The sequence below is a fragment of the Corvus hawaiiensis genome, chromosome 15 (assembly GCF_020740725.1).
Source record: "Corvus hawaiiensis isolate bCorHaw1 chromosome 15, bCorHaw1.pri.cur, whole genome shotgun sequence".
Classification (NCBI taxonomy): domain Eukaryota; kingdom Metazoa; phylum Chordata; class Aves; order Passeriformes; family Corvidae; genus Corvus; species Corvus hawaiiensis.
This window is the reverse complement of record NC_063227.1, coordinates 3,697,700-3,725,179: the sequence shown is the minus strand read 5'-3', so window position 1 is coordinate 3,725,179 and position 27,480 is coordinate 3,697,700. Positions and strand designations below refer to the sequence as shown.

The 27,480-nt window shown below is 44.9% G+C and overlaps 1 protein-coding gene across 3 annotated transcripts in view; it reads left to right on the top strand.

Moving 5' to 3' along the window:
• NSD1 (nuclear receptor binding SET domain protein 1) overlaps nucleotides 1-27,480 on the top strand; it is a 60,430-nt gene that overhangs the window by 4,429 nt on the left and 28,521 nt on the right. For 2 of the 3 annotated variants that reach the window (XM_048320067.1, XM_048320068.1), the window contains 8 exons: nucleotides 11,401-11,536; nucleotides 14,482-14,654; nucleotides 16,602-19,182; nucleotides 22,588-22,709; nucleotides 22,854-23,145; nucleotides 24,918-25,027; nucleotides 26,097-26,166; nucleotides 26,497-26,615. In XM_048320067.1, coding sequence (XP_048176024.1) covers nucleotides 11,401-11,536; nucleotides 14,482-14,654; nucleotides 16,602-19,182; nucleotides 22,588-22,709; nucleotides 22,854-23,145; nucleotides 24,918-25,027; nucleotides 26,097-26,166; nucleotides 26,497-26,615 — 3,603 coding nt within the window. Of the gene's footprint in view, nucleotides 1-11,400; nucleotides 11,537-14,481; nucleotides 14,655-16,601; nucleotides 19,183-22,587; nucleotides 22,710-22,853; nucleotides 23,146-24,917; nucleotides 25,028-26,096; nucleotides 26,167-26,496; nucleotides 26,616-27,480 lie in introns of those variants that run through there. The other variant, XM_048320069.1, reaches the window with a different exon arrangement.

Sequence of the window (27,480 nt, the reverse complement as noted above, 5' to 3'; positions counted from 1 at the left end):
CTACTACAGACTGTTGATTCGAGGTGTAGCTAACTACTGATAACGTTATATCCCTGAGATACAATAGGCATGACAGTGGTTTGTTTTAGCAGGGAGCATAAATTTCCTTGGTCAGTTGACATCTTCTTGCTGAGGAGATGAATTCTGTTTGGCCCTCAGTGATTCCTGCGGGCATCATCTCCCGCTCCCTGCACCTGGAGAGAACAGGCTCGTAGTGTGCTACTGTCCCCATGCCTCTGATCTCACACACATCCCTCTTTGCCACTAGGATTTACGCTGTTTGGAAGATGGTATTATTTCACAGAAAAGAGTGTGTAGCTGGAACTTGTCTTGCTGTGCAGCCTGATGGCACCCACCAGGCCTTGTATTGAAGGGCAGTCCTGTCTCAAATAGCTCTAAACTTACCTATAGAGGACTTCAGCCATGGTGAGCATCCAGAAGAATGGGAATTTCCCCAGTGAGGACCCTCTCCTGGCCTGTGTTACTGTTTGACCATAAATTTTTGAGGTCCTCAATGGCTTAATGCTTTCACGGTGTGATGATGCTGCATCGCCTCTTGATCATGGTGGAGGTGTGAGTGGGTGGGTGTTAGGAGCTGTCACAGCAGGACCTGCTGTGTGTGAGGGTGTGAGAGCAGCTCATTCTGAGGGTTTTGGAAAGTCTGTGGGATCCAGAGCTCTCCTGCACAGCAGGTTGGATCCTGGAAGCGTTTTATCATAGCATTTGGCTGAGATTGCCCTTCCTCTCCGTGTTTCATTGTATTTGTTCTCTGATTGCTGATTAGGTGTGAAATATCTGTTTGTGTACGTTTGTTACAGGAAATGACTTGGTTTCTCTAGAAAATACCTGGTGTGCCATGTGAAATTTGAATGGCCGATGCCTTTACATTTCATGTTCTGAAGCCGAACGTGTCTGTAAATAGCAAAACCAGAGGTATTTTCTTGCAGATTGGACAGTTTTGCAAGTGATGTTTTACTGAATATAATGACAGAAACCTCTGTAATTTCTGCTTTCTAAATTTAACACTTACTTGTAAAACTTGAGCGAGAGAGATGTTGTTCAAGCAATGTCCTGGTTAATATACTGTTCGCAGTTGTAAGTCCGACAATAGTAACAACAAAATTGGCTTTTACAGGTGTTTTTTTGGGCTGGATTCTGCCTTTTAGACTGCTGGCTCTGCTAAATGACTATATGTGCGGGTGATTTCTTTTGGAAAAGTGTGTCTCCCACAACTTGAACCTTTTTTTCCTAACAAATCTTAGGATGTTGAGGGTACAGTGATTCAAGTTTTGCTGTTACAGCTTCTTCTCAAGCCTTGGTAAAATCAGTCATAGTGCCTCAGTTTGATGCTGTAGCAGTAACCTTTGACTTCAGAGCAGCATATTCTGCATGGTCATGGATTTGTTGATTGCCTCTCCCAGTGTAGCAGCTTCTTGTTGCACCTCATTGCACCCTGTTCCCAGAAGTGGGGTTAAACTCTGTGATGTGCAACAATTATTAAGTTTGGGGTTTTTTTAATTTCCCCATGTTAACTGAATAAACCTGTAGCTCACTCAAGAGGTGAATTCTGAATATGGTCAAGCTACTTGAGCCCCAAGAAAAAAGTAGTATTCTCTAAGATAAAATTGCAATGGTATTCCTTAAAAATATATTCATAACTCAGAAATCGGTGTTACGGATGATGATCGATTTTCAGTGCAATTGCTTAGAATATACTTCTGCTTTTCTTGCCTGTGACTGACAGCTTGTATGTAGTAATTTTGATTGCTTTTCAATTATTTGCTGTGGCATTTAGAAAGGCACAGGGAATAAAAACATCTGAAGGAAGAAACTTCAGCAGGCAGGGGGTTGTCCTAGGAGTTAAAAGACTCAACAATTTAAGTGAATGCAACTTCTAATACCAAAAAACTATAACCTATGTTTTGTTCTGTCTGCACAGAGCCATCTGGTGCAGAATGGTAACACGAGGGTTTGGCATGGCTGCAGAGCTGTGGTGCCGTGCTGAGGAAAACTGTGAGGTGGAAAGTTTTGGAGCCTCACTTGTTCAGTCACAGGTAGGAGCAGAGGCATTGCTTTGGCTGATCTGAGTGGGTGCTCCTGACCCCAGTGCCCAGGAGAGGGGAAGATGCTGCCCTGTGTTGGAGCAGGTGCCAGCTGAAGTTCTCTGTTCTTGTTAAATTAGAAATCTGGTTCCACTGTGGCTGCTCACAGTAGCTCTGCAGCAGTGATTAAATGTGCAACAGAGATAAAGATGGCCTGGGTGTGCATCCATCTCTTTTGTGTCCAAAAGCACTGATGAAGCCAGGAGGCATTTCAGCAGTGTGTCTTGCCTCTACTGAAAGGTGGTAAAGCACTTGTTAAAATTGACATGCTGACTCTTTGTGGTTATCATTAAGATTTATCTCACACGGTTCTTTGGAAAAATGGCAAAAAGAAGTTGGGAGAAAAGTCACCTTGTGTATCACTTTTCCTCTCAAGGGCAGGCTGATCCTGGCTGGGTGCCTTCACTGCTGTCTCTAGCACAGCCTGAGCAGAAGGGTTGTGCTAAGTTGTCCCAACTCATTGCCTGGACTGGTTGTAGCCTTGGCAGTGATGGAGCTGCATGATCCACAGGTGAATGAATGGCTTTTCCAGCAGCCAGCAGCGTCCCCGGCTGCCTCTGTGGGGCTGAGGTGCTGCCAGGGCTCTGGGTGAGGAGCAAGGCTGCAGGTGGAAGGGGCACCACATGTGTGGCATCAGGGAAGGGAGTGTTTTGGGAAGTGTTTTGTTCTGGCTGAATCACAGGGCAGCACATCTCTAGTCCTGGAGGCTTCCCCAAGTATTTTCCCATCCTCCTCCTCGTGGGGTGGAGCACTGGGGTAGGAAGGGTTGGCAAGAAAAGCTTTGAGTGAGTTCTTGATAACACTCACCAGAAATTGCACTGGGGACTCCTTTTGGATTTTTAGACATTGACTTTTGCATGTGAGACACCAGAAGTGTTGTGCTGGATGGAGCAATCCAAGTGTTGCCTCCAAACCAAAGGACAGGGTGCCTTTTGGTGGGGTATTCTTTAGGAAAAAGTGAAGAGTGAATTTCCTGTACAGTAGTATCTCAGCACACTGGAAACTTCCAGTTTCTTTTTCAGCCCCTGCAACGCCTGCAGCGCTGAGTGTGCAGTGAGGCTCTCGCCCTCAGCCCTGCTTGAAGCTTCCATGTTCCACTTGTTTTGGAGGAGTGTGTTCATGACTTTCCCTCCCACTGTTGGTGGGAAGATAGAAACCTGCTGTTTCCTAATTCAAGAAGGGTGAGGAGCAGAGTGGTTATCACCCTTTTGATAGTTCCTCCCCTTGCCCTGATGTTACTTTGTTGTTTGGTTTTCCCAAGCACCTGTTCAGACTTCCTACTGTTCTGGCTAATGTGGTGACTGCCCGCAGATTTCTAAATAACAGCAGTAAAACAAGTCAGATTCCTCTTGACTGTAGTTGGCTGTCCTCTCACAGTAGGTTCACAATGTTTAGGAAGCTGGATTCACTGCAGAAAGGTTTGGAAGCCTCTCAGAAGCATAAGTTTGTAGTACCTGATGCCTGAAGCATGAACCTTCCTAAGGTCATGGCTTTGAGTGTGCATACCAAGAAATAAATAAGCACAAGATAAAAGTATTGCCCTGCTAGTGTTCAAAATTTCTGATTTCAGTTTTAGTAGGGATTCATAAAAAGCAGTTGAAGTGGTAAGTGAAAATTAAAACTTAATTTTATATGAATAGAATAGAATTTTTGTTTCTTTTGGAAAAATGGTGCAGCTGGGTAAGGGGACTTACATCCTGAATGCCACCTCGTTTTCAGGAGGTTATGGTTTTGTGTAAGAGGCATCTTTTTATTTGGACTAGCAAAGTGGCATTATCCCTTCCTCTGCTGTGGGTAAATGAAAACTTCTGCAGAAGATGAGATTTGTAAGCCCCCCCTTAAATGTTTGTTGCTTTCAAAGAATCCCACGGATTTAAAAAAAACCCAAACATCATCAACCAAACCAGAACAAGCAATAGGCCAGTTAATTTAATTTAATTCAACCCAAACTCACACTTCTTAGCTGTTGAGGTTCTAATACAGTATTCACTCTTTGCACTGTACATGTTGTTCTCTAGTTCTGCTTCGTTCTGGTTACAGCTTAAGCTGTAATGAATAGAGCATACATACAAAAATTAGAATAGCCAAGTTTCATTTTGCATAGTTTGAATCTGTTTTTCATTTCATGGATTTAGAAACTTCATGTCTGAAAAATGAATGCTGTGTTTATCAGATGTCTTGCTTATGAGCAATTTGTTTGATAATACATAGAGGAGCACAAAAATAAGGCTGAAAAGGGGACAGATCTGATGACCTGGTTTCAGTTTGGGGTTTTTTTGCTTGTACTCTGACATAAGAAGATATTTGTGGGTATTTGTTCTTCGTGAGGATTTGCAAAGTTCTGGTAATGCCAGCAATTCCTCTCTCACTTAAACAATTAGTACTGATTAAAAGAGCCAGATTTAAAGAGAATGTGGTTTATCATTTAAAATGTGTGCAGATAAGCAAGTATGAGAGTCTGTCCTCTGCTTCAGGCTCCTGGCAGTGGTCTGAAAACTTCTGTGCGTTTGTGGATTTCTCTACACAGGGGTTCTGGGTGAGATCGTACCTCTTCTCTCCCACTTCCCCCTCCTGCGTCCCTCAAACCGTGCTGTCAGGTGCATTTCTGCTTGAGTTAGGATGCTGAAGTGCCAAAGCTTTCTCTTGTACTGCTCTTCCATCCAATCCATAAGGAAAACTGTCTCCATTGAGTGAAACAGGGAGGCTGTTACCCAGTTATCTTGGAGACTGAGACTTGGTGTTCTCTCGTTAGTACATTCTTGATTTAAAATCTGTATGTGGATAACTCCTGACCTTGATAGAAATGCTTCAGGGTATGGAATTACTCAAAGTAGTCCAATCTGCTCTCTTGATTTTAACCTTTCAGGCTAGTTCATATGTACATATGGACCCTGAAAAGCTTTAGTACTCTGGAAAAGGGTACTAAAAACTGGCCAAAGACAACAAATACCCACAAGCATATTGATAACAGAAGTTTGGTCTGCATCATAATCTGTGCTGTATTTTTTGCTAGTGACTATTTAATTAGTGAGTATTTAACACTTCTGGATGATAATGGTCCCGGATAAGAGGCAGTGTACTTTTTCAGACATGAATGTAGGTCAGATGCCTGTTTGCTTTTTGCTGCAGTGCTGAAGCTGAAGGAAGACTGGAGCAGTTGGGACAAAGGGCATGTCCCCAGGTCCCCAGCAGCACAGGCTGCCCATGGGCTTCCAGCAGACTTCTCCAGCTGCTCTGTTTGATTTGAAGCTTGCTATAAAGTGCCAGTCTGATTATTACTCTGGTTTCTTCTGATATGCGTGCCGTGGTTTGGGTGGGGGTTTTGTCCATATGGGCTCCAGTTGGGCTTACCCCTTTCCCTGTGCAGGGATTGATTCCTGTAAGTTTTGTCACAGTGAGTGTAGGCCTCTTTGCAGCCTCTCTGTGTAAAGGCTTAAAGTTCCTGTGCTTGGTGATGGTACTTTGTATGGAGGAAACTTTGGTGACCTCTGTTTGCTTAGCTTCAAATATTTCTTAGCTATCAAGTAGATATAATTTAATTTTCTTTCAATTTCGGGGATTTTTTGGTTTTCTTTTGACCGATTTGGTTTTGATTTCAGAAAAGCTTCTTTAAAACATGAATCTTTGCTAATGAGAATTAATTTCTGGCTTCCATCGCAAGCAGTTACTAATTTTGCTTTGTTGTTGTTCTTAGTCTCTTCTCCTTTTTACCTTTCCATGCAGCATTCCCAAGCAAAGATTATTTCCCAATTCCTCTTTCCTTCTGTGTCTGTTCATTTCTCAGTGCACAAGTGTTGGGGCTGAGTGAAGTAATGAGCTATGGATCACTTAGACTTCTTTGCATCCTCCCTTCATTAAGAGCAGTACAGAGGTAGGAGTTGACCTTTTAACTATGTGTCAGCAGTAGTCACTGTATGGGAATTGCATCCATTGCTGCTTCATTTCTATGACCAGAGTTAAAGGATCTGGATCCCCTGGGACAGGAGCTGTATGGACAAAGGGATAATCCTGAGTGCTGAGGTTAAAACTGCTCTGCTTTGTCTTAAACTCGGCTAACTCAGTGAGGCTGTGCTGTAGCTGGAGGGAAGTTCCATCTCCTAAAGACTTTTGGGGTAGCTTTAGCAATTCCCTTCCAAGCTTGTTCTGGGAGTATTTTAATAGGGAGAACTTACCCCAGTTGCTGCCTCTCCTTTGTGAGGGCAGAGGGTGAATAATCTGTTCCACTGAAATGGCAGGAGCTGGGAGTAGCCTGTCCTAGGCACAGGGCACCTGTGACACCAGCTGTGGGGTTGGTTCTGTTAGTGGATAACTTCGCTATAGAATCACAGAATGGTTTTGGTTGGAAGAGGCCTTAAAGAGAATCTAGTTCCAATGCCCTGCCATGGGCAGGGACGTGTTCTATTGGATGAGATTGGTCAGAGCTCCATCCAACCTGGCCTCGAGCACTTATAGGGATCCAGGGGCATCCACAGCATCTCTGGGCAACCTGTGCCAGTGCCTCACTACCTCACTTCCTCACATTTAATCTAAACCTACTCACAGATTATGGCCATTCCCCCTTGTCCTGTCACTCTGTGCCCTTGTAAGAAGTCCCTCTCCAGCAGACTGTTTGGCCCAGGCTATCCAGATGCCTTCAAATGTCATCTTTCCCTCAAGTTTGTTTTGATAGGGTTGTTTTTCTGGTAAGGAGGCTGTTGATCTTCAGTCAGTTCAACCATATCTGGGGTTGGTGGCTCGTAGGCATTACATGAACTTTGTCATCTCGTCCTCTTAGGAAAAAAAAAATGATCACCGAAGTTTAAGGAATAAAAGGTAGTGGTGGGGGCAGGCTGTGGACTGATCCTCAGCAAGCTTCCAGTTCTAACTAATAAGAAGTAGGTATTGGGAACAGCTTTATCATGGGCATAGGTGGAATGCAGGGAGAAGCATTAGAGTTGCTGGCCTGGAAATGGGAAGGTTTGAAGAGAGCACTGGAAGCTTATGGGGCAGAGTTGCTTCTGCCCCTGGCAGTGATGTTTGGGCCGGCTCATGTGTGGGGTGTGAGTTACCTGGCAGCTACCAGTGTGGTGAGATCTGCTCAGGAGATATCCCTAGCCCATGCTGCTGCTGCAGGGCCCTGGCCAGGTATCTGTGTACACTCAGAGGAAAAGGCTATTAGTGTCATTGTTTATACTGTATTAGTTAATTACGCTTTGGATGTGGCTGCCTCCTTTTATTTTCATCCTTGGCTTTGATTCTGTCCAGTTTGTGCCTGAAACAGTCTTGGCAGGATCTTCCTCCGTTATTTTCAGGGGATCAGTGGCTTCTTTCTTGCTTTTCTTCATCCTTGTTGCACACGGTCTCTTTTACTGCCCCAGCCTTTCTGCAGAACATGTTCTGTCCCTGGCTTCATTGAGTAGCATCGTTTATAATTAAGTCAGGAATAAACTGTAATAGGGCTTTCTTGGCCAGGTGTTTCCACGATGGCTTTCCAAAGCAGGTCCGAATTGGGAATGTGCTACAGTGACTGCAGATCAGAGCTTGATCTCTGGACAGATGTCTTTTTGGGTTTACGAAATTGAAAATTTGAAATTGCCTGTAACAGCAGCTATATCTCTGCCCCTTTGTGTGCAGTTCAGTCTTGCTGTGGCTCTGCCAAGATGGTCACATCCCTGGTCACGCTGTTGGGGCACGTGGGGTGTCTGCAGCTGTGCCTCCAGCTGCACTGGAGGGGCTGGTGCTGCTCTGATTTTTATTCAGAGATGTCCAGTGCTGCGGGAAAAGTGCACCCTGTGGCTGTCAGCATTGCCTGTGTTGGTGGGCTTCTGATTTATGCCACTTCTTCCAGCAAGACTAATGGATTGACGAACAGCTTCCAGTGACAGAGCCAAGAGTGGTTACTGGATAAGGGCTATTTTTTCCCCTTTTTAATGATGTGGTTATTTTCAAGGGAGGAAGATTGGTGGCAGGCAGTTGAGGACTGCCAGTATGTTTACCATAATAAAAACACTTGAAAATTTAAGCTTTCTTTGCTTGATATGTTTCATTATTTGCTGTATGGTGAGAATTTCAGGAGGGTAAAGGTACCTGGCTTTCTAATAGAAAGCCTCCTCCTCAGGAAGCTGAGCCCCAATGTTTGGTATTTCACGTAGTGAATTGCAGTCTGGTGTGTTTAGTTGGTGTAGTACAAATTCAAGAGGTGACTTTGCCGGTGGTCTTTGTGTCATCCTGCTGCTGAGTCTTGGCTTGTGACCCCTTCCACAGTAATCATTTGGGGTCTTTGGTGGAGAGGGTTTGATTAAAAACATCTGCAAGGTACAGTCTTGTTCTGTCCAGAAATAGCACAGAGTGGTCTGAAATGCTGCATATCACCTCAAGTTTAGGCTGTAGCTTGTCCCATCTAAACAGCAAATTAATGCCAAACATTTGATAACAGAGTAGACAGTACTGACTCCCTTGAGGAGAACATCAAACAATGCAAAACCATGACGTTCCTCATCAATGGAGAAGGGCCTGTCCCTTCCTTCATCACTAACCAAGGCTCTTACCTGGTTTAATTTCTTCAGTGTATCTCCACCAGAGTTACAACGTGGTGCTTACCCGATCTGCAGTGGCTCACAAATTTTCTTGTTATTTAAATACTTCAGTGTTTCCATGCTCCGAAGGTGAACAGTGCTGCGATCAGATGTAGGGGACTACATCTGAAGTTTATTTTTTTAAAAAACTTGGTCTTTCCCTAGCTCACAGAAAAGTCACTGTTACTGCAGGGCTGAATTTTTGGCCATCAGGATATATCAGCAGTTTGATCTTGGCATAGTAAATGCTAATTTTAATAGGAGTGAAATTTGTTGTATTCTGACATAAGAAATACATGCTTTGGGGCTATAATTTTCCTATCATGAGGCAGAGTTTAAAGGAGGAGACTTAACTGTACCTGGAAAGGACAACAGCTGCTGCTTTCGCTCCTCTGCTGTTGGTTTTTCAATGTTACACGTTTTGAAAGTCCCTAGCAGATTTTTTTTATTCTGTGTAAAGAAAAAAATGTAAAGGCATCTCTGGCAGGTTGGTGGGATTTAGGGAGAGTAGAGAGGAAAATTATGCAAGACGGTGACCTGCTGCAGTGCATCCTGTTACAAGGCTCTCCCTCAGGACATGGTGCTTCCTGACCTGCCTCTGTGACCCACTGGTGGGGACTTGGTGGTGGGTGATGGTGAGTCCAACACCTGACTGCTAATGCCGGGGAAATGAGAGAGGAAACTGGGCAGGAATGAGAATAGCTGCTGACTTCTTGGAAAGAGATTTAGGCATTGTCTGAATAGTTTCTTGAAAGCCACCTTTTCACTGGGCTGGGGTGTTGGAGGTTGACAAAGAGTGGATTTAAATGCAGACTTGCCTAAGGGCAGGGGTTGTGGGTGTCCTTCAGGTGGATCAATGTGAATGGCTCTGGCAAATCTCCAGCGAGGTTTTACTGCTCCGGCCAGTGACCCTTCTCAGGTTACAGTTGTCAGTAAGATGCACATCCATTGTATGTGTATGCACAGCATCGGAGATAATCAGCTGGGATATACATGTGCCCCTCAAAGCCCAGGCTGGAAATCTGTGTAAAAAAAATTTGAGGCCAAAGTCACATTTACAAGAACACAAGTAGAAAACAGACTAAAAAAAAAAAGAGAGGGTTTGCATCTGAAAGTGCATCTGCATTTTAAAAGCAACAGCCAAGACAGCATCTCTGGTTCCTGTGCTCACAGATGCAGCTGGAGACACGGAGGCTCCAGCAAGGCAGTGGCACAGAGAGGGGCTGCAGCTCCCTGCCCGGTGCCGTTCACATTCCCTGTTCCTGAACTCCTGCTCAGCAATAAGTTACTGTGTGGCTTTTGATGAGTGAGTGAGAAGAATTTCAACAATGTAGTCTGTAACATCATTATGTGCCTTTTTTTCATGTGACAGGGTTTACTCTTTTGTGTTTTCTTTTTCTTTAACCACATGAAGAAGACCCATAAAGCTCAACGAGAAACGGAATATACCTTTTATTAGAGAGGTCTGTTGTGTTTTAGTTGCTGGGATGTTGAACTGGGTATGGCAAGAGACGTGCCTCGAGCAGGGTGGTTAGCAGGATGGAGAAGTGAAGCAGAAAGGTGTGTTTGTGCTGTAACAGCTTTAATGAAGAGCATATTGCTTCTGCTTATTGGCAAGAAAAATACCTAGAGTGCTTCTTGGAGCTCTTAAAATGCTGAACCCACCTGGGACATGTTGGTGGGTGCTGCTAAACAGGCAGGATACCACACAACTGGGTACAGGGACTCTTGCATCCTGTGAAAACCTATTGTACCTCATCTTGGCTCAATTATTGACAACACCAAAGCTCCTGGATCCTCTCCTTGCAGAGGTCCTGCTGGTAGAGCACATCCAGCCAGAGAGGCTGCGTGCTTCGCAAACAACCCAGGACCTGCTCTCAGCTCTTGAGCAGTGACACAGAAATGTGTCAAATTAAACAGCCTTAGGGTTTGTGTATTGAAAGATTTTGGTGTTCTTATGGCTGCTGCACAGCCCTGGGAGGCTGAGGGGATTTGGGTGGCTGTGTCTGCAGAGCTGATACTTGTGAGCGGGTTTTGGAGACGGGCAAGGTCGGTGTGTCCGTCTGTGTCCTAGAGGGGGTGATGCTGTTACGCTCCCTTTCTGCTCCGTAGTTTTGGGACAAAGCAACACCAGTTCTGCTGATACAAGCTAAGCATCAGTATATATAAGATTTTTTTGTGATTGTACCTGTCTTTGGTTTCAATTATTTTCTGGTGAAGCTTTTTCTTGAGCACATCTGGGAAGCAGGGAAGTTACTAACTTGTAGATACCAACTTTTTTTTTTTTCCCCAATTGATAAACACTTAATTTGCTGTTCTTATCACGTTTCAGCCAGGAAAATTTCACTGTCTCTTGCTACTACTTTTTTCTGTATGTTGCAACCTTTGAAATGAACAAACTGGTGTCTGTAAAATAATGGGATCTGGTAATGACTCCAAATACTTACCTGTTCAAATGTGTGAAGTTTGAGTGCAGTCATTTACCAGAGGTCATGTTCCTTACTAAAGAAATGACAAAAACCTTCTCAAATCCTCTTACTGTTTTGTTATTTCAGAAGAATGGGAGAACCATTGTGTTCTTTGAAGGTGTAGGAGCCACTAAGTAAAACCAGGACTTGCATTTTAATGTAAATGTCTCTGCTGTCCCATGTAATCTGCGCACGGGGGGGGGGGGGGGGGGGGCAAATCTCTTCAAAAGCATCTGGAGCTTTAGTGATTTCTTGTGTTCTGGTTTTTCCCCAAAGATCCGAGCCAAGAAGAAACCTACTCCAGTGAAGTATGAAGTTGGGGATCTTGTTTGGGCCAAGTTCAACAGACGCCCATGGTGGCCATGCACAGTTTGTCATGACCCAGTGCTGGACTGTCACTCAAAAATGAAAGGTACTGTATCTACTCAGACCACAAAGTGGAGGTGTTGTGTATGGTAGGATGCTGCAGTTTTAAATTAATTTTAAAAGCATTTTTGGCCCTTGAAAGGTGTGAAGAAACACTCTGCTGTAGAAAACAAGACCTGGATCCATAAAGTAGAGCTAAATGAAGGAGGTGGTGGAGGAAGAGGGGGCTGGGGGTGGTGAATTGGCAGAGAAAGCCGTTGGACACTTAGGCTTTTCTTCCCAGAGTGTTGGAAGGACGAGTAGCTGGGCTAAGCTCAGGGCAGTGCAGAAGAAAGAGCAACCTCTTAAAAATGTGATGCAGAGAAAAAGGAGATGGATCAGAGAGGTGCAACTAGGTGAGGAAGCAGAACTGGGAAGATTGGAGTGTGTGAGGACACAGAGTTGTTCTTGGAGAATGGGAGGCAGGAGAGGCTGAGAAGTGGAGTGTGGGGTAGTGCACACTAGTGTGTAGCTGCTAAATGCTTGAAGGTGTGATGGGAGCGTGTACATGGAAGTGAAATTTTTGGGTCTTGTTTGGCACAAGAAAGCAAAGGGCTGTTGATAAGGAAATTCTGGAAAAATCTAGAGATGGAGCCACATATATGAATATTTAGAGTGTAGTGTGAGCAAGCTGAGTGTGAGGAGGAGAGATGGGCAAATATGACAGAGCTGTGTGTGCTTGACCACAGGAGAGAGCCAGGAAGGGGGAAAGAGTCTGAAAAAATCAAGACACAGGTAGGTGAGTGATGCAGAGAACAGAAGGGAAGTGATGAGTTGTTTGCTTTTAGGATCATACCAGATGCCAGGGGGAGACTGCCACAAACAGAAAGGCTTATTTGTTCCTGGTTTCCCCTTCTGATTCTTTTTTTTTTCTGTGAGCAAGTGGAAACCCCTTGAACTGGTGTCCTCTGCCACTGACAGCTCTAGACTGGTGAGATTGCCACTCACTACTTTATTTCTCTCCAGGTCTTGTGGCCCTTGCCAGCCTAAGCACAACAAGTGCTGGGCACAAGTGGAGTTCTTTTTGAGTGGCCATCAGCTCAGAGACACTGCTGTTTATCTAGAGACATGAAGTAGCTTTTCATACATGGTGCTCACATCATCCCCAAGCCTGGTTGCTGAAGTCTTCTTTCTTCACCTCCCCCTTCATCCTTTGGGAGGCATTTATCCTGATTCTAGAGAATACTGAATGTGCTGTTTTAAATAGTCTCTTTCCAGCTCTCAAATTCCTGTTGGAGATGTTTCCAGAAGATATGCTGACATATATTCTCCCCCCACATGCCTCCTCATGAGGTTTTGGGCAGGATTTAATGTATATAGCTGTCCAGTATTCCCCTCTCAGCCTGTGCATGAGGATTTCTAAAAAAGGAATTCTGCAGGGAGGAAACGTTCGTTTAGCAAAGTCCAGGAAGGCCTGATCTCCAGCCACATGAAGAACTCTCCCATCATTGTTTTATCTGTGTTCAAACCAGTGGAGCTCAGGGGAAAACTGTATTTTCCAGTTGTGGCTGTATGTAATCTGCTTGTCTCCCCTTCCCCATACCAAGGTGGCAAAGCAGGTGGATCTGAACTCTGGCACTTTAGGGCAGGAAGAGCTGCTGGGCTCTGTGTGGATGGTAGGAAGCACAGTCCTCCTGCCTTGGCTCTCCTGTTGCCAAGGGAACAAGCCCTTCAAAACAAGGCAGGTCGCTTCAGCCTCACTTGTGCTGAAACCTCTTCTCTTGGATTTGAGGAATGGTGTTTAGTTTAAGGCAGTTTACCTTTTCTCAGCAAGCTCTTGACTTGGAAGATTTTTGGAGCTGGAAGGTGTAAACTCAGTAGCTTGAGTCCCAGAACTGTGAATGGGGTGGAAGAAGCCTGTCATCTTTGCACTTGGTTTGATGTTCTTCTGGTTGTTGCTTGTCATTGTCTTGGTGGTCTTAGTTAGAATCTCAGTTTCAGCATCTCTTAAGGCCAGGCTGCCACACAGTGCTGGCACCCTGGAAGAGGCAGCACAAACCAAATGGGCTGGAAATACATCTGCCTGTTCAGAGAAGGTGTTTCCAGGAGAAGGTTAATATATTGCAGCAAACTGCAGGGAGAAGTTTATATCCCTTGTTTTCAAGTCTTTTTTTGCTCTGTTCTAATGCTTGTGACCTGTCCTTTTTCACCAGCACACCTAGTACTGATTCAGTTCTTATTTGTACCATGTGTTCAACATTTTTGCACAGAACGTACCTTTAAAGAATCTTTGAATGTGCCTTTATGATTGAGTTTCTTCTCTTTCTCTGCTCCTCCATGCCTGAAGTATGGAGAGACTCATTGCAACTAATGTTGTGTAATGTTGCACCTAATCTTTTCACTGTGTGTGCATGTGTTTGCTTAAATGCTGCTGATAATGTTTTGTGTCCTAAAGAAGGCTTTGTTTGGTATTAAAACATTGAACAAGATGGGATATATTGTGATGGGAGAGGCTCAACCTGTGTGAGTAAATCCTATCCAGAAGGATGTCAGTTCCGGGTGTTGCCAGCACCGGTGTGTTTTCCCAACAGTCAAGTGCTCTGCACTGTTTAATCATTAATCAGGGAGTAGCAGAAAATAAATGTTCTGCCTGGTATGTTGTGTCTCTCAAGGAAAAAAATATTTAGATATTTTTGCCTTTTTTTTTTTTGCAAACAATCTTTGCTGTAGGGAGATGACCAATCATAGGCTTGTTAATCAATTGTTTGTAAGAAAAAAAGCCCAAACAACTTAAAAATAGAGAGTAGCAATGTAGAATATAGACAGCAGCAATCAAAGGGGTCTCCCTTAGTTCTGAGTAGAAATCCCCAGAACTGGCATTTATGTGGGAACATTGTGAAGCAAAATGTAGTTGAAAATTACCTGTCGAATTGTTACTGCTTTCTGTGTCTCTATTTGTGTCTTTATTCTGTTACATACAAGGGGTTAATTCTGTTAAATTTCTCAAAATAGTTTCCAATCGGAGACCATACCGAGAGTACTATGTGGATGCCTTAGGAGAACCTTCAGAGAAGACCTGGGTTGCTGGGAAAGCTATTGTCCTCTTTGAAGGGAGACATCAGTTTGAAGAGCTGCCTGTTCTCCGGAAAAGAGGAAAGCAAAAGGAAAAAGGCTACAAGCATAAGGTGAAAGATCTGTTTTCTGTAATATGTTTTTATTTCTTTGAATCTGCACAGTACAAAATATTCCTTTATGCCTGGAATTGTACTTTGACAACTTCTGTGAGACTGACTGCAGCAAGGCGGCCAGGGAAGGGATTCTTTGCATCCTTCAGCAGCGTAGTTTATAAACTGCCAGGAGTTTCCAGGCTCTCTTCTGTGCTGGGGTGTGGCCTGCTGCTTCTATTGCCCTGGACAGCTCTGGGAGGCAGAGGAATCGGGGCTCTGTTGGTGTGGGATCTGTACAGCGGCAGAGCCCTCTCCTGATGTGGATTGCAGCACTGCTAAAAAACTTCTACGCTCTCTGGCAGCCTCCTTTGGCTGATCTGAATCAGAGGTGGAGTTGCACGCTTCACTAGATCACTGGCTGAGATAAAGCAGTGGGGTTTTTAGCACTGCTTCAGTAATTCTCTTTATAGAAACCTGTTAGGACTTATAATTTGACTTGGAAAATGCTTTGTCAGTGAGCCTGTGGGAATGAGTTTTGTGGCTCATCGCACCATCTCCGTTTCCAAACATAACAGCCCTGAGCAGTTGTAGCCAGTTAATGTAATGTGACACAGGGGTCTGGTCTATGTCTTTAGGAAGGTGACTGCAGAAATTAACTCGTTAGAATTGCTGAAGTGAAGAGCTACAGAGGCTACTGTGTTACTGTAAGAGAGCAAATAGTTATACTAGGCAATGGTACCTGGCTTTTCTTTTTCTCTTACTCTAAAGCTTTATAACCTATGTTAGTGCAGAACCATCAGATTGATTGTACTCTTGCAGACGTGAGTCCCTGGGGGCAATGGCCTCATCTGGTTTTCCTTTTCCAAGGGCATGTTCAGCATCTTCTTTAAGGACTTCTCTCCTTGTGCTCCCAGCCCTCCAACAACTAGTGACATACTCCCAAGTAACTTCTCTGGTCCTAGAAGTGCTGCATGGCTGGAATCTCATTCTATATGTAAATGGAGTACCAGCATGCCTGCAGTAGAGGGAATCAAATGTTTGTTGCTCACATAAATGTCCAGGTTTGCACCCCCGGAAGCCAAAATTGATGCAAAGCTGAGAGTATTTGGCTGGATTGCTGTCAGGCTTCATAAAACCTCTTGAGTCTGCTGAGATGAGACTTTGTTGGTTTGAGTTTTTCTTCAAAAGAAAAGTGTCAGCAATGTGAGTTGTTCCTCCTGCCTTGGAATTGGTTTTGGTTTTAGGAGCAGTTGTGAAGTCTTTGATTTGCTGTTGTGCAGCCAAAAACTACACATGCAGATAAGATACAAGTTCCTTGTTGATTTTGAGTATTAGCAGAGGTTCCTGGTAAGTATGCAGAGAGCTTTCTGTTTTTTCTAAAGGTACAGAGTTAAACGGGGAGACTTCTCAGGAACGGACATTGTGAACTTGATAGAGCACATCTTAAATGTGTGTGGATCTCATGTTTGTCCCAAGGTGAGTTGATGGAGAGGGCAGATCGTGCTCTGAATTCAAGGAATGCAGGAAGAATCAACAATGAGCACAGCAAACAGGTCTACTCAGATATTTTGAGGAAAACAATGCTGCATTTGCCTTGAGAGGCTTGTTGGCTGTAGCTTTGCATTTCTGTGCCAGGGATCCATACCATATGCATTGCCCTTTACAGGCTGTTGTGTTCAGGATGCATTGGGATGCCAAGACATCTGGTTCCTCGGAGACCTGTTCTTTCCAGGGACCTTTTTACTGTTCTGGGAATGCGCAGGGCTCAGCTGGAATGCAGGGTGCTTACCCAGGAGCAGTACTTCCTGTGTCTGCCAGACACAGTCTCAGGGAATCCGTGTGATTGTCTTAAAGACGCAAAATGCAGGAATGTCACTGTGTTGTGTGCCTTGTGCTCCTTGCTTTTATCTCATTGGTTACTTACTCAAATTTTGTCTTTCTCTTTTTTTGTCTCCAACTTTTAAGGTTCCTCAAAGATTTATGGCTAAATGGGAAGTCAGTGTTGGACAGGCAGAAGACATTCTTCTTGGGGGGCCAGAGGATCAGAAGTGCAGCCAGAACTCCAGTGAGCCGGACAGCGAGAAAGACGTGCAGTTGGAATACTACATCAATGGCCCTGGAGCAGAAAGGGACACGCAACTGAATGGCTGTTTTAAATCCTTGGCCTTTGACTCCAGACACATGGCCAGTGAAAAAGGAAAATTGCACATCAAGCCACATGTGAAAAAAACCTCTGAAAGCAGAAAAAGGACTAGAGTAAAAAAGAGTGGTGCAAGAGAGGAAACATCGAGGGGAGAAATCAAAGACAAAACACCAGAGAGCATAGTTAGAAACGTGATTGTTGGGGACCTACCAGAGAAACACGCGTCTCACGAACTTCGCCGGATTGCCAACAGCCTCACAGCATCCAGTAGCACCAGGGAAAACCATTTGCTTTCCTCCTTGGGGGAAAGACGTTTTGAAAAGACACCTTTGAAACCGGACTATGAGAATCGTAAAAGTGATGCTCTGAAAAACACCCTCCAAGGGGATTTGTTTTCCAGCCCGTCTTTTGAGAGAGAGAAGAGCTCCCTGGGCATTTTGTGCAGTTCCAAGTTACAAATACACTATTCTGCGTCCGATGCTGGTGTTGAGAAAAAACAAACTGAATCCGATTCGTCCTCTTCCCTCTCTGATGGTGGGAACAGTGATGTAGATACCATGGACCAAAGTTCAGAGAGAGCCTCTAGTGCTCTTGAAGTTAGTGATTCTTCAGATAAAGTGGAGAAGGAATTTCCTATGACATCAAGTGGAAACATTAAACTTTCCATGTATCTTTCTCAGAAGAGCAGCAGGAGGGCCAGGAAGAAGTCATATAGAGATCGCAAACCTCTGGGAGGTTCTGTAGCCAACAGACTTGATGCTGAATTTGTGGATGGGGAGCTTGAAGTAGGTTTCTCTGATGCTGAAATGTCATTGACACCTCTTGAGTGCTCTTCGGATGTAAGAAATGACAATCTTTCCCTAGCAAACAAGCACACTACCCCCCAAAGTGTTTCCAAGGACAGCTCCTGGCCTGCTGTAACAAACCAAGCAATCTTGAAACCGAAAAGCATGAAATTACCCCGAATCAGGAGTATAAAATGTAAACATAAAGAAAAGGTTGCCGGGTTGGAGCCTTCTCTTGCAAAAGAGGAGGGTGGTGTGAATCGCTGCTCTTCAGATACCAAAGGTTTCTCTGGCCTTCAGAGAGATTCTCTTCAGAGAAGTGGAAAAGTTGATGGTCAGAAACTGTTAAACAACATGCATGAGAAACCCAGGGATTCTGCTGAAATCGAAACGGCCGTGGTGAAGCACGTTCTGTCGGAGCTGAAGGAACTGTCCTATCGGTCCAGGAATGAGGATGCCAGTGACTCTGGCACTCCAAAGGCCACAGTACCTTTACTTTTCTCTTCTGCCTCTGGTCATGGTCGTTTGCCTATTGAACCAGATTACAAATTCAGCACCTTGTTAATGATGTTGAAGGATATGCATGACAGTAAGACAAAAGAGCAGCAACTGATGACTGGTCAAAATGTAGTCCCATTTCGAAATACCAGCACAAGTGATGGTTCTGGAAGCAATTCTGCGAGTGGTCTCAAGTCTTTGTCTATTGTAGGTCCCCCATATAAAATAGAAAAAAATGGAGATTGTGTCCAAGAAACAGTAATTCCAAACTCCGCTATAAGCAACTCCTCATTTTCACGCAATCCTCCAACCAAGCTGACAGGGATTGGTACTGGTAAAAGGGAGCCTGCGAGTGCTGCTGTTTCTGGGACAAATGGCACAAATTGCATGTCCAAACGCAACTGTTCAAAATCTAAGCAGTCATCAAAGCTTGGAGATAAAACAGTTTCAAACAGAAAGGACTTAAAACCAGGAGGGCCAAGTAAGTTGCTAAGTCGGTTACCCAGAGATTCAGGAGAACATGCATTCCGTGTGCACGGTTCGGTTGCCAGTCCTCTAGGGAATGAGGCAGAAGATACTGAGAGGAAAGAGTCTATTGATTTAACAGAGCATTCAACTGATGAAGACTCTGCCTGTTTATCTGATGACAATTTAGGTCGTATTGGAAGGAGACCTGAAGCTGGTAGAAATAATGAGAGCTGCAATTCTGCTGAAAATGGGGAGAGTCCAGACTTGGATTCAGAGGCAAATAGTGAGAGCTCTCTTGGTGATGAGTCTAATGATATAAATCACGTAGCACCCAAAAAGCGATGGCAGCGTTTTAACCAAAGCAGTGCTAGATCTAATAAGCACATCAGTAGATCTAGGGAACAAGGAAACTTGGAGAGTGCCTTTGGCCTGAATTCTCCTGGCTTTTCACTGAAGGGAAATGAGTGCTTGGGACGTAGGCATTCCCCTCATTCAAAGGTGCTTGAGGGAGACCTGGCAGTTCAGGACTTTGAGAATCGTTTAGACTTAGTTGATAAACGTTTGAATGTATGTGGTAAGCCAAACACCAGTGTGATGGACTCAGAAACAGAGCTTGGCAACTTTGCTCCCCAGTCTGAATTCTCTGCACAAGGTAAGGGAGCTGGACTTGCGCCAGAGTGTGTATTTGTGTACATTTTACACTTTTTCATTTAAAGGATAAGTTACAGAACTTGTGGCTGTCTGACAATGTGAAGATGTCTACGTCTGAGAAGAAGAAAGTGTGGGACCTTGGTTTGAGTTCTCTGTAAGCATGGAGAACAGAGGAGGCAGAGTAATTACGTGCTTGTACTCAGGTTATTGGTCAGAAAATTTTACACACATTAAAAATCTTCCACAGTGAAAGGTAAAATAAGGATCCTTCTGAACCTGGGATTTTTTTTAAACTTGCACCTCCATAATGTGTTCCTTAGCACCACAAGCTTGGTGTTAGTGTGATAGGTCAGTTCTAGAAAGTTCCAGGAAAGTGAGCCTCAATGTCTGCTCTATTTTTTATCTTTTATAGTGCTGTTTGACATAGTTTGGTTTGTTCTGTACGATTTCCTCATGACGATGTGTTGGGAGTTTTTTGGGTTTTATTAGCTGCTCATAATGAATTGTGGAGCCCCACAGATTTCCTAATTTACAGTTCTGGTATGGCTGCCTGATGGGTGAAAGAGAGAACAGAAGAGAGGGAAGCTGCCAGGGAGGCTGGGCTGGAGGTAGGTCTGGAATATGGCAGACAGAAGTAAGGCAGCAGCATCGGAAGGGAAATGACCTAGGAAGGATGAGGCTTCTGAGGACCAAAAGGCCAGGGAGCTCTGCCTCTTCCACAGAGATGGGGACATTTGGTTAAAGCCAAAGGAGGAAATAAAAGGGTTGTGTGTGGAAGGAGTAGGGCAAACAGAACCATATTCAGCGTGTACCATCCTCAGGCTTCTGCAGGGAATCTGGGGAAACACACCTTAATAAAAACAATAAAATTAAGTTTTTACCTAGGTTTCACTAAACTAAATTGCTCTAATCTAATTATGATACCATCAAATAATACAGCTCATCAGAATTTTGAGCCTGTGTGCATTCTGTCACTTATGTGTTCTCTCAGTGCACATTTTGATGTTTGTATTTTGCTGTTTATGGTTGCTGGAGGCTGCCTGCACCTCTGTTTCAGTTGTGGCAAAGGCAGCTCCTGGCTTGGTGGTTGTGGGACCTACCCAAGGCAAGTTGCAGCAGGCACAGAAAACAAGCCTATAGGGTGTAACACATGGGGTAAAAGTTCTGGTTTTAAGTCATGGCCAGCTTAATCATTCACTGGCTCCTCTGGCTGGGTCTGTGTGTTTTTGGGGACTGAAGTCTCTGTAGAGCAGGTGAGAGGATGCACGTTCTGGGCTGTGCTGCAGGTTCCTCCTTCACACTGAGATCCAGACAGGTTCTTAAGGCTTCATGGTGATTTGACAGTAGAAGCATCCCTGCAATGATGCTGTGTGAGGTGAAGATAAAAGTCTGCAGAGAGAGCTAGGAGGACGAGGTGCTGAGAGGCAGTAAAGTTAGGAGGGTAGTGGCAGAGGAAGGCAGCGTGCTCCAGGCGAGGTGGCCGTAGTGGAGAGGAGTGTACATGGTCCTGGTGCTGCACACAGGGATGCAGCAGCAGCAGTCAGGGCCTGGGTTTGCTGGCAGAAGTGCCAGATCAGCAGCTGCAGTGTAAACTAATTCCCCTGCCCTATATAGCACGTGAGCTCTGTGCACACTCACCTCCCTTTGTACAGATGTGCCGTGGGGAGGCACCAGAGCCGCTGTCAGGGCTGCTGTAACATCCCCAGTGCTGGTGGGGCTGAGTAAACCTCTAATGCTATGAAAAGACCATTCCTTTATGTTGGGCAAGGCCTAGAAAGTAGAGAAAGTGATGCTTGAAGCTGGGCTGACTGCCGTGTTTTGAGAAGATGTGACCCATCCTTGCCCACAGCAGGCAGAGTTTCAGTGTAAAGATCACAACAGATTGCAGTCACAACTGTGCCATTTCCACTAAGCTCAAACTACATAAATTCTTCATAGTTAAATGTCATCAGTGGGCATAATTTCGCTACAAACCTTGTACAGTGAATTAGAGCAAATGAGGCAAAAGTGAAGATTGGTGGAATTGGCTGATGTAAACAATTTTATAAATGAAATCAGGTATGTGATTTGCCACTTCCAGTCAGACTGCATTTGGGGTTCTTGTACAGGATTGCTTTTGGGAACAAAAAGCAGTTAAGCCAGACCTTTTGGCACATTGCTGTGTACTCTTCTGCAAGGCTTTGGGGCTCTAAATAGTTGCCTGGTGAGGATACTCATCCCATAACTGCTTATGTGCTGAAATGTGTGTTTCGCTCAGACACCTGTGCAGAGTGTTAATACAGGCTAAAAATAGCTGTGTTTGAGAAAGTTGTTTCTTTCTTCTCTTTTGGCCAAGTTTAACATTTTCATGCTTGTTTAACCACAAAGCCACAATAAAATGTAGCAGTCTTGTCCAACATCCCTGTTCTGAAGCGTTGCATTGAAGTGCTTTGTTATAAAATGCTTCTGTTTTAAAGAAGAAAAATCCACCTCCTCAAATGAAATGAATCAAAGAGAATATTTACTGTTTGTTCCAAAACTTCCAGGAGACCGCAGGTGTTTTCATGACTAGGGGAAATCTTTGGGCAGTATTACTTAATGATTTTGAAAGCTAAAAAAGGAGATAAGTCAGAGGTATTCTGGGAAGTGAGAAAAAGACGTGAATGTGCATCACCTTGCTTTTGCAGCTTGCTCGGAAGAGATGTTATAGAGTGTCAGCGTTCAGTTTTTTGGGGCCTGCCTATGCGTTGGTGTGTTGAGGTGATGTAATGGGTGGTTAGGGTTGTGGTGAGGAAACACCTTTTACCTTGCAATGGTACCACATTGTGCAAACACAAGAAGTGTCACAGTCACTGGCTCCCTGATCTCGTCGTGGAACAAACAAAGCAATAAATGGGCTCGCAGTAGCAGATGGGGAATTTGGAGCATACAAAAAAATGCCAGGGAGGAGGGGAAGGGGAGGAATTAAGCTTATGTGCTCCTAGTGAAACTAGAGACTGAAATGTGTTACGGGAAAACAGTGTTTTCCTGTGCCCCTGCACTAAAACCAAAAGGGTTTGGGTAAACAGCAAGAGAGTCCTGAGTTGCTAATGGCCTTTGGTTCTGGTAAAAGTACTGCAGGAAAGTTAGATGTAGCTTGGAGGGACGTGTTGGGTAAAATTTCAGGAGCCTCTCAGTTTAATGTGTTTTGATTTCTTACCTGAACTGCTTGAAGTCCTTAGAAATCCCCCCTGCTAAGTTGGGATTTTGGAAAATAGGAAACTCAAAAATTCTAAAACTGTGTCAAAGAGAAAGAATTATCAGCTCTTCCCACATGGAACCTCTGGAAGAGAAGGCAGGAACAACTATTCTCCACAGATGATGAGGACAGTTTTGTCTTGTGATCGTCTCAGAAACACAGTCTTGAAGCTGCTTTCCTTTTTCTTAGCACATTCAGAGAGGAAGCGCCTTAGAAAGCCGAGTAAACGGCTTCTGGAATATGCAGAAGAATATGATCACTTGTTTGCACCCAAGAAAAAATCAAAGAAGGGCCAGGAGCAATTGCAAAAGGTTGGTGAAGGCCAGTGTGCTCTTTGTGGTTATTACTCTGGGGCTCTGGTCTCTGTGTGTTTGTGTTCTTGGTGGCTGAGTGTTCTTGCTGTGTGCAGTGCCATGCAGGATGAATGTTTTCACCAACATATTTCACCATGCCAGGTGAATTCTGTGGCGAGGTCTGAATTTGAAGGAGGCGTTCCTGCACAATGCAGTCCTGACAGAGATACCCAGCGGGGGCCAAGTTCTTTGGTTTCAACTCCATCTTCAACCAAAGAGTCCCCTCCCGTCCTTGAAGCAGAGTGTTCCTTCTCAGAACTAGGATCCCACTCCACTGATCCCCCTAATCAAGTTCCAGGAGGATCTTCAGATTTTCCAGAGGTGGTGCTGTCTTCTTCAGACGTTTCTGAAGTTTCCGCTTCTCCAGATGCAGAAGAGGGATTCCTGAAATCAGGTAAGTGGGAGGTTGTGTGATGCTGCTTTTGTAAGTGAAAGTATCACAACTTCAAAGGAAAATGATGCTTGGGGGGCAGCATGTAAATGTCAGTGGCTGTTGGTCTGTTTGTTCTTGCTTTCCTTCACTCACTGACTGTTACTGGTGTTGAGAAGGGAGGGAGAGAGGTCAGATGCAAGGATGTTCAGTGACCTGGTACTGTTGGCTTTCTGTAGACTCTGGTGGTCCTCTTTAGGTCCTGGCACAGAATGCCGCTTCTGTCCAAATGAAGAAGGCCACAACTCCTTTGCTGGGTTCTTGCTGTCCCTGCTTCCAAACAGTGACATTCTTTCAGCTTGATGGTGTCTTGCTGCTGTAAACCCCTTTGGATGAACATTGCTGTGCTGAGGGTGATGCATAAAGTCTGAGCTGCGTTCCTCATGGAGTGATCTTTTGCTCCTCTAGTGAGCTCAGGGAGCTGTAGCACTAAATTCCCTCTGGAAAAACTTTCTCCTTAAGGGATTCTAAGCATCTGTAGAAATTTTTGTAGACTTGTGTGAGCTGCAAGCCAGGACCTTGGCTTTCAGTAAGGCACAGTGTAGAAAGGGTGTGGTCTGGGAGGCCTTTTCCCTTTCCAGCAGTGTCAGTCTCAGGGTCTCCTTTCAGTATGTTTATTCTCTGATAGCATCTAAAGACATGTCCAGAGTTAAAGCCCTGGTGTTTTAGCTGTGCTAACTTGGAGGGAACACTGTTCCTGTCCTGAAGGACTTGTGGTCAAAAAAAATAAACCAAGCAGGCAGAGTTATGGTCCGGGGCAGGTCAGTTAGCCTGTCGTGTGAGGGAAGAGGGATTGCCTCTGGAGACTTGTGGATGTCATAAGGAAGTGGAAAGTTGGAGAGGATTAAAGGAGGAAAAACTGAGGATGTGAACCCAAGATTGGAGGTGCAGGAGGACAGAACAGGCTGCAGCAGTGGGAGCAAACATCCAGTCTGCAGAGGTTGCGTAGCTCTTTCCTCTCATTTCCCCTCACCTCTTGCTGAAGTGCAGAGGAGTGGGGTGGGCAGAAGCTTGTCTTGAGGGTTAGGAGTGTGATGGATGAGCTCTGCCCACAGAGGTGACAAAGGGCACAGCTGAGACTGTCAAAGCCGGTGGATGAATGGGGTGGGATGGGTAAGAGGCTGTGTTTGTGAAGTGTCTGCACTCAGCATCAGCATTTCCTGGTTCTAAGTTTATACTGTTGCCAAAATGAGTCTGAATGAGCCCAGGTCTAGCAACTTGCTACTTCCCGATGGCCAGCATAAAGCTTGAGTAGGAAACAGTGCAGGTTACACCTAGGTTTTTTGGGGTGTCTTTTCTCAAGTAGGTTTAACCAGGATTGTGATCTTCAACCTGTTTACTACAGCAGCATGAACGCTGATGTGAGGGGTGTGGGAGTGTAGGCAGGGCTGTGTCAGTGGTAGGACTGGCTTATGCAGATCAAAGTGTTTGGGAAATTATGATCTGAATTGGGCTGGCAGCATGTGTTACCTGCTGGCAGTGAGTTCACAGTCTCTCTTCCGTGGGTGGATTTTTGTATTACATATTGCGGTGAACCTGAAGGTCATGGCAGACTGAGGTCTGTTTTTATTGAAGTTGTACAGAAGCAGGTAATTGGCATCTCTGCCCTAGGAGCTTATGATCCCAAAGACAGGGTGAAGCAGATTGTTTTGAACTGTTGGCTGATAATTACTGGTCTTAATCTGATTGAAGACAAGAAAACCCCTGTTTATCTGATGTGAAGGGTTCCATTGCAGGAAACTTCGAAAGTAAGCGTCAAAGGAAGCCCACTAAAAAGCTCTTGGAATCCAATGACTTGGACACTGCCTTTATGCCAAAGAAGGAGGAGTGGACTCCCCAAAAGAAGGTACTTCCCTTCCAGCTCTTTTGAAAACTGGATAGAAAACAAGCCTAGACAGCAGATCCTGCTGAACAAGACACAGTGCAATGGGATGTGGTTTCTTATTGGCTGTGGCCCAGGAGCAAAGGTCCACCCTTCCCAGAGGTGCTGGTTACTGTGTTATAATGAAATAATTCACTGTTCCCCACCCCTCCCCACTTGTAATGGGGATTGGGTAGTTTTGGCTTAAAATCTCCTTTTTTATTGATTTATATGGAAAAGGAGTCATCTAGATGCTGGCTGGGAAGTTATGAGCAGAAATGTTCTGCGCAGAGGCTTTCTGTCATGTTACAGTGTAGCTTGAACTTGAACTTAAGGCTTTGTCCTTTTCCATCAGATCTCCTCTGAGCACTGTTTTCTTTGTTACCTTCCCAAGTGAGCTGGCGAATGCATGTAAGTGCAGAGCTTGAAGCAGGATGGAGGCCTGAGGTGAATCACTTATAGGATACTGTGCTTGGTTCAGATTTTTAAAGAAAATGTTGCTGTTCTCCACTGAATACCCAATATTCAGTGACATGGATTGGAGAAAAGCTACTTGTATTTAGTTCAGGTCATGTACCTGCACAAGTCTTGTTGCCACTGTTCCTAAAGTTGAGTAACAATGCTTCTTTCCTTTTTCTTTCTTTGTGTGGCACAGTCTTAGTACAGTTATCACCATTGCAGTAATGTAGAGGCCAGTGTATTTCAGTCTTAAGGTCTGTAAAAGTGTAAACTCAGAAGAGAGTGTCTTTTCCCAGCACCTAACAGAGTATTAGCAGCCTTTTTGGGAGAGCACAGGAAACAGTGAATGGTGCTGATGAGCACAAGACACATCAGACTCTGCGTTCCTGCCTGCCCAGAGACAGACTTTCACATGTGTGATTTATCTCACGCACACACAAACCAAAGGTTTTCTTGGAAAATCTCTAATGACTGATGAATTCATGACCTGGATGGTAAATTAGGCATTGCAGTCATTCCAAAAGGTTGCATGGCTGAGGAATGTGTGCCTCTGTTTTCATCTGGTGACTTGACTCTCTCTCTTGTGTGTTTGTAGGGTACTGGCCCTTCAGAGAGTGACAGCTCTGAGCTCTACTCACCAGCCCACTTCCAGGACCTGGGAGAAGGTAAGTGAAGGCAGGGAGAGCAGGGCAGACTGTTGGTGACATTTGGATCAGTGCCTGTGGCACTGTGTGTGTGTGTAAGGGCTTGGTGTTCTGTGTTCAGCAGCCCAGCAAAAGTTGCTTAAACCAGTATGAACTGGTGGTTCTCTGATGGCTGCAAGGCAGAGGGCCCAGTAGGCACTCAGAGGCTGGTATTGCCCCAGCCCTTAGGCCCTCAAAGAATACAGGAGCCAGCCTGAAGCTCTCAGAAAGGCTGCAGAACTTGCTGGTGTCACCTGCAGCAAGGGAATTATTTCTGGATTTTCCTTGAATGGTCTTTCTGTTGCATCCCAGCTTCTGAAAAGCTCTTGGAGAAACAGCGAAAGCGGAAGAGACAGCGCCATACCTCTGCTGCAGTCCATTCCAAGAAGGAGAAAAATGAGGAGGGGCTGGGGGAGACCCCACACTCTGAGGTACTGTTGGGTCTTCCTACATGTTTTCATCCCTATAAACTGTTTGCTGCTTCCCAGGGCATTTGGCAGACCCTAAGCCAGAGGCATCTTTTGGCGTGTCATTTGGGAATTTGTCCCACTGATGCAGCTGCATGAGCTGGGGTTAGGCTGAAGATACCTTCTTGATCTAGCAGCTGTTTTATAGTGATGCTTAACTCAGGCTCTGTTTTCAAACTGCTACTCAGCTAATTCTCTGTGAGAGAGGCTCTGAACTCATGGAACCAGGTTTTGCCTGGCGTCTTGCTTTGCACCTCAGAAAAATCAAACTGCTGTAAAAGGTCTTCTCTGGGGGTGGGACTCTTGTCCTTTCACACACCAGCAAGAAGCACAAGCACTAAACTGGACTTCAGCCCCTTCTGCTTGCACCTGCACACCACGGTGAGCCAAGAACCCCATTGGAGGGGCTTGGGGGGGACTGTCTGTGACTGCTCACAAGAGCCTCTGATTGCATTCTGCCATCCAGCAGAAAGGGATAATTGGGGCAGTTCCCTCTTCTATTTATCAGCAGGGTCAGCGTACAAATATCTCTGACAAGCACATTTTGCCTTTTAGGAATGAACCAGTTATCAGCAAGTGTAGGGGAAGCAAGACTTCCTGGGAGAGGCAGGACACCTCTGGGCCTCTCACCATCGCCTCTCACTTCCAGTGGCCCAGGTTCAGCAGCAGGCAGGATAGTCAGTATGTATTTCAGGAGCCAGTTACAGATAAATATTGTTCTATTTGTTGTTGTTACACAGTTTCCAGGTGAGCTCAAACCTCACACCACTTTAAACCATTCCAGCCATCCTGTTGCATTTTGGAAAGCACATTTCTGATAAAGTTCATA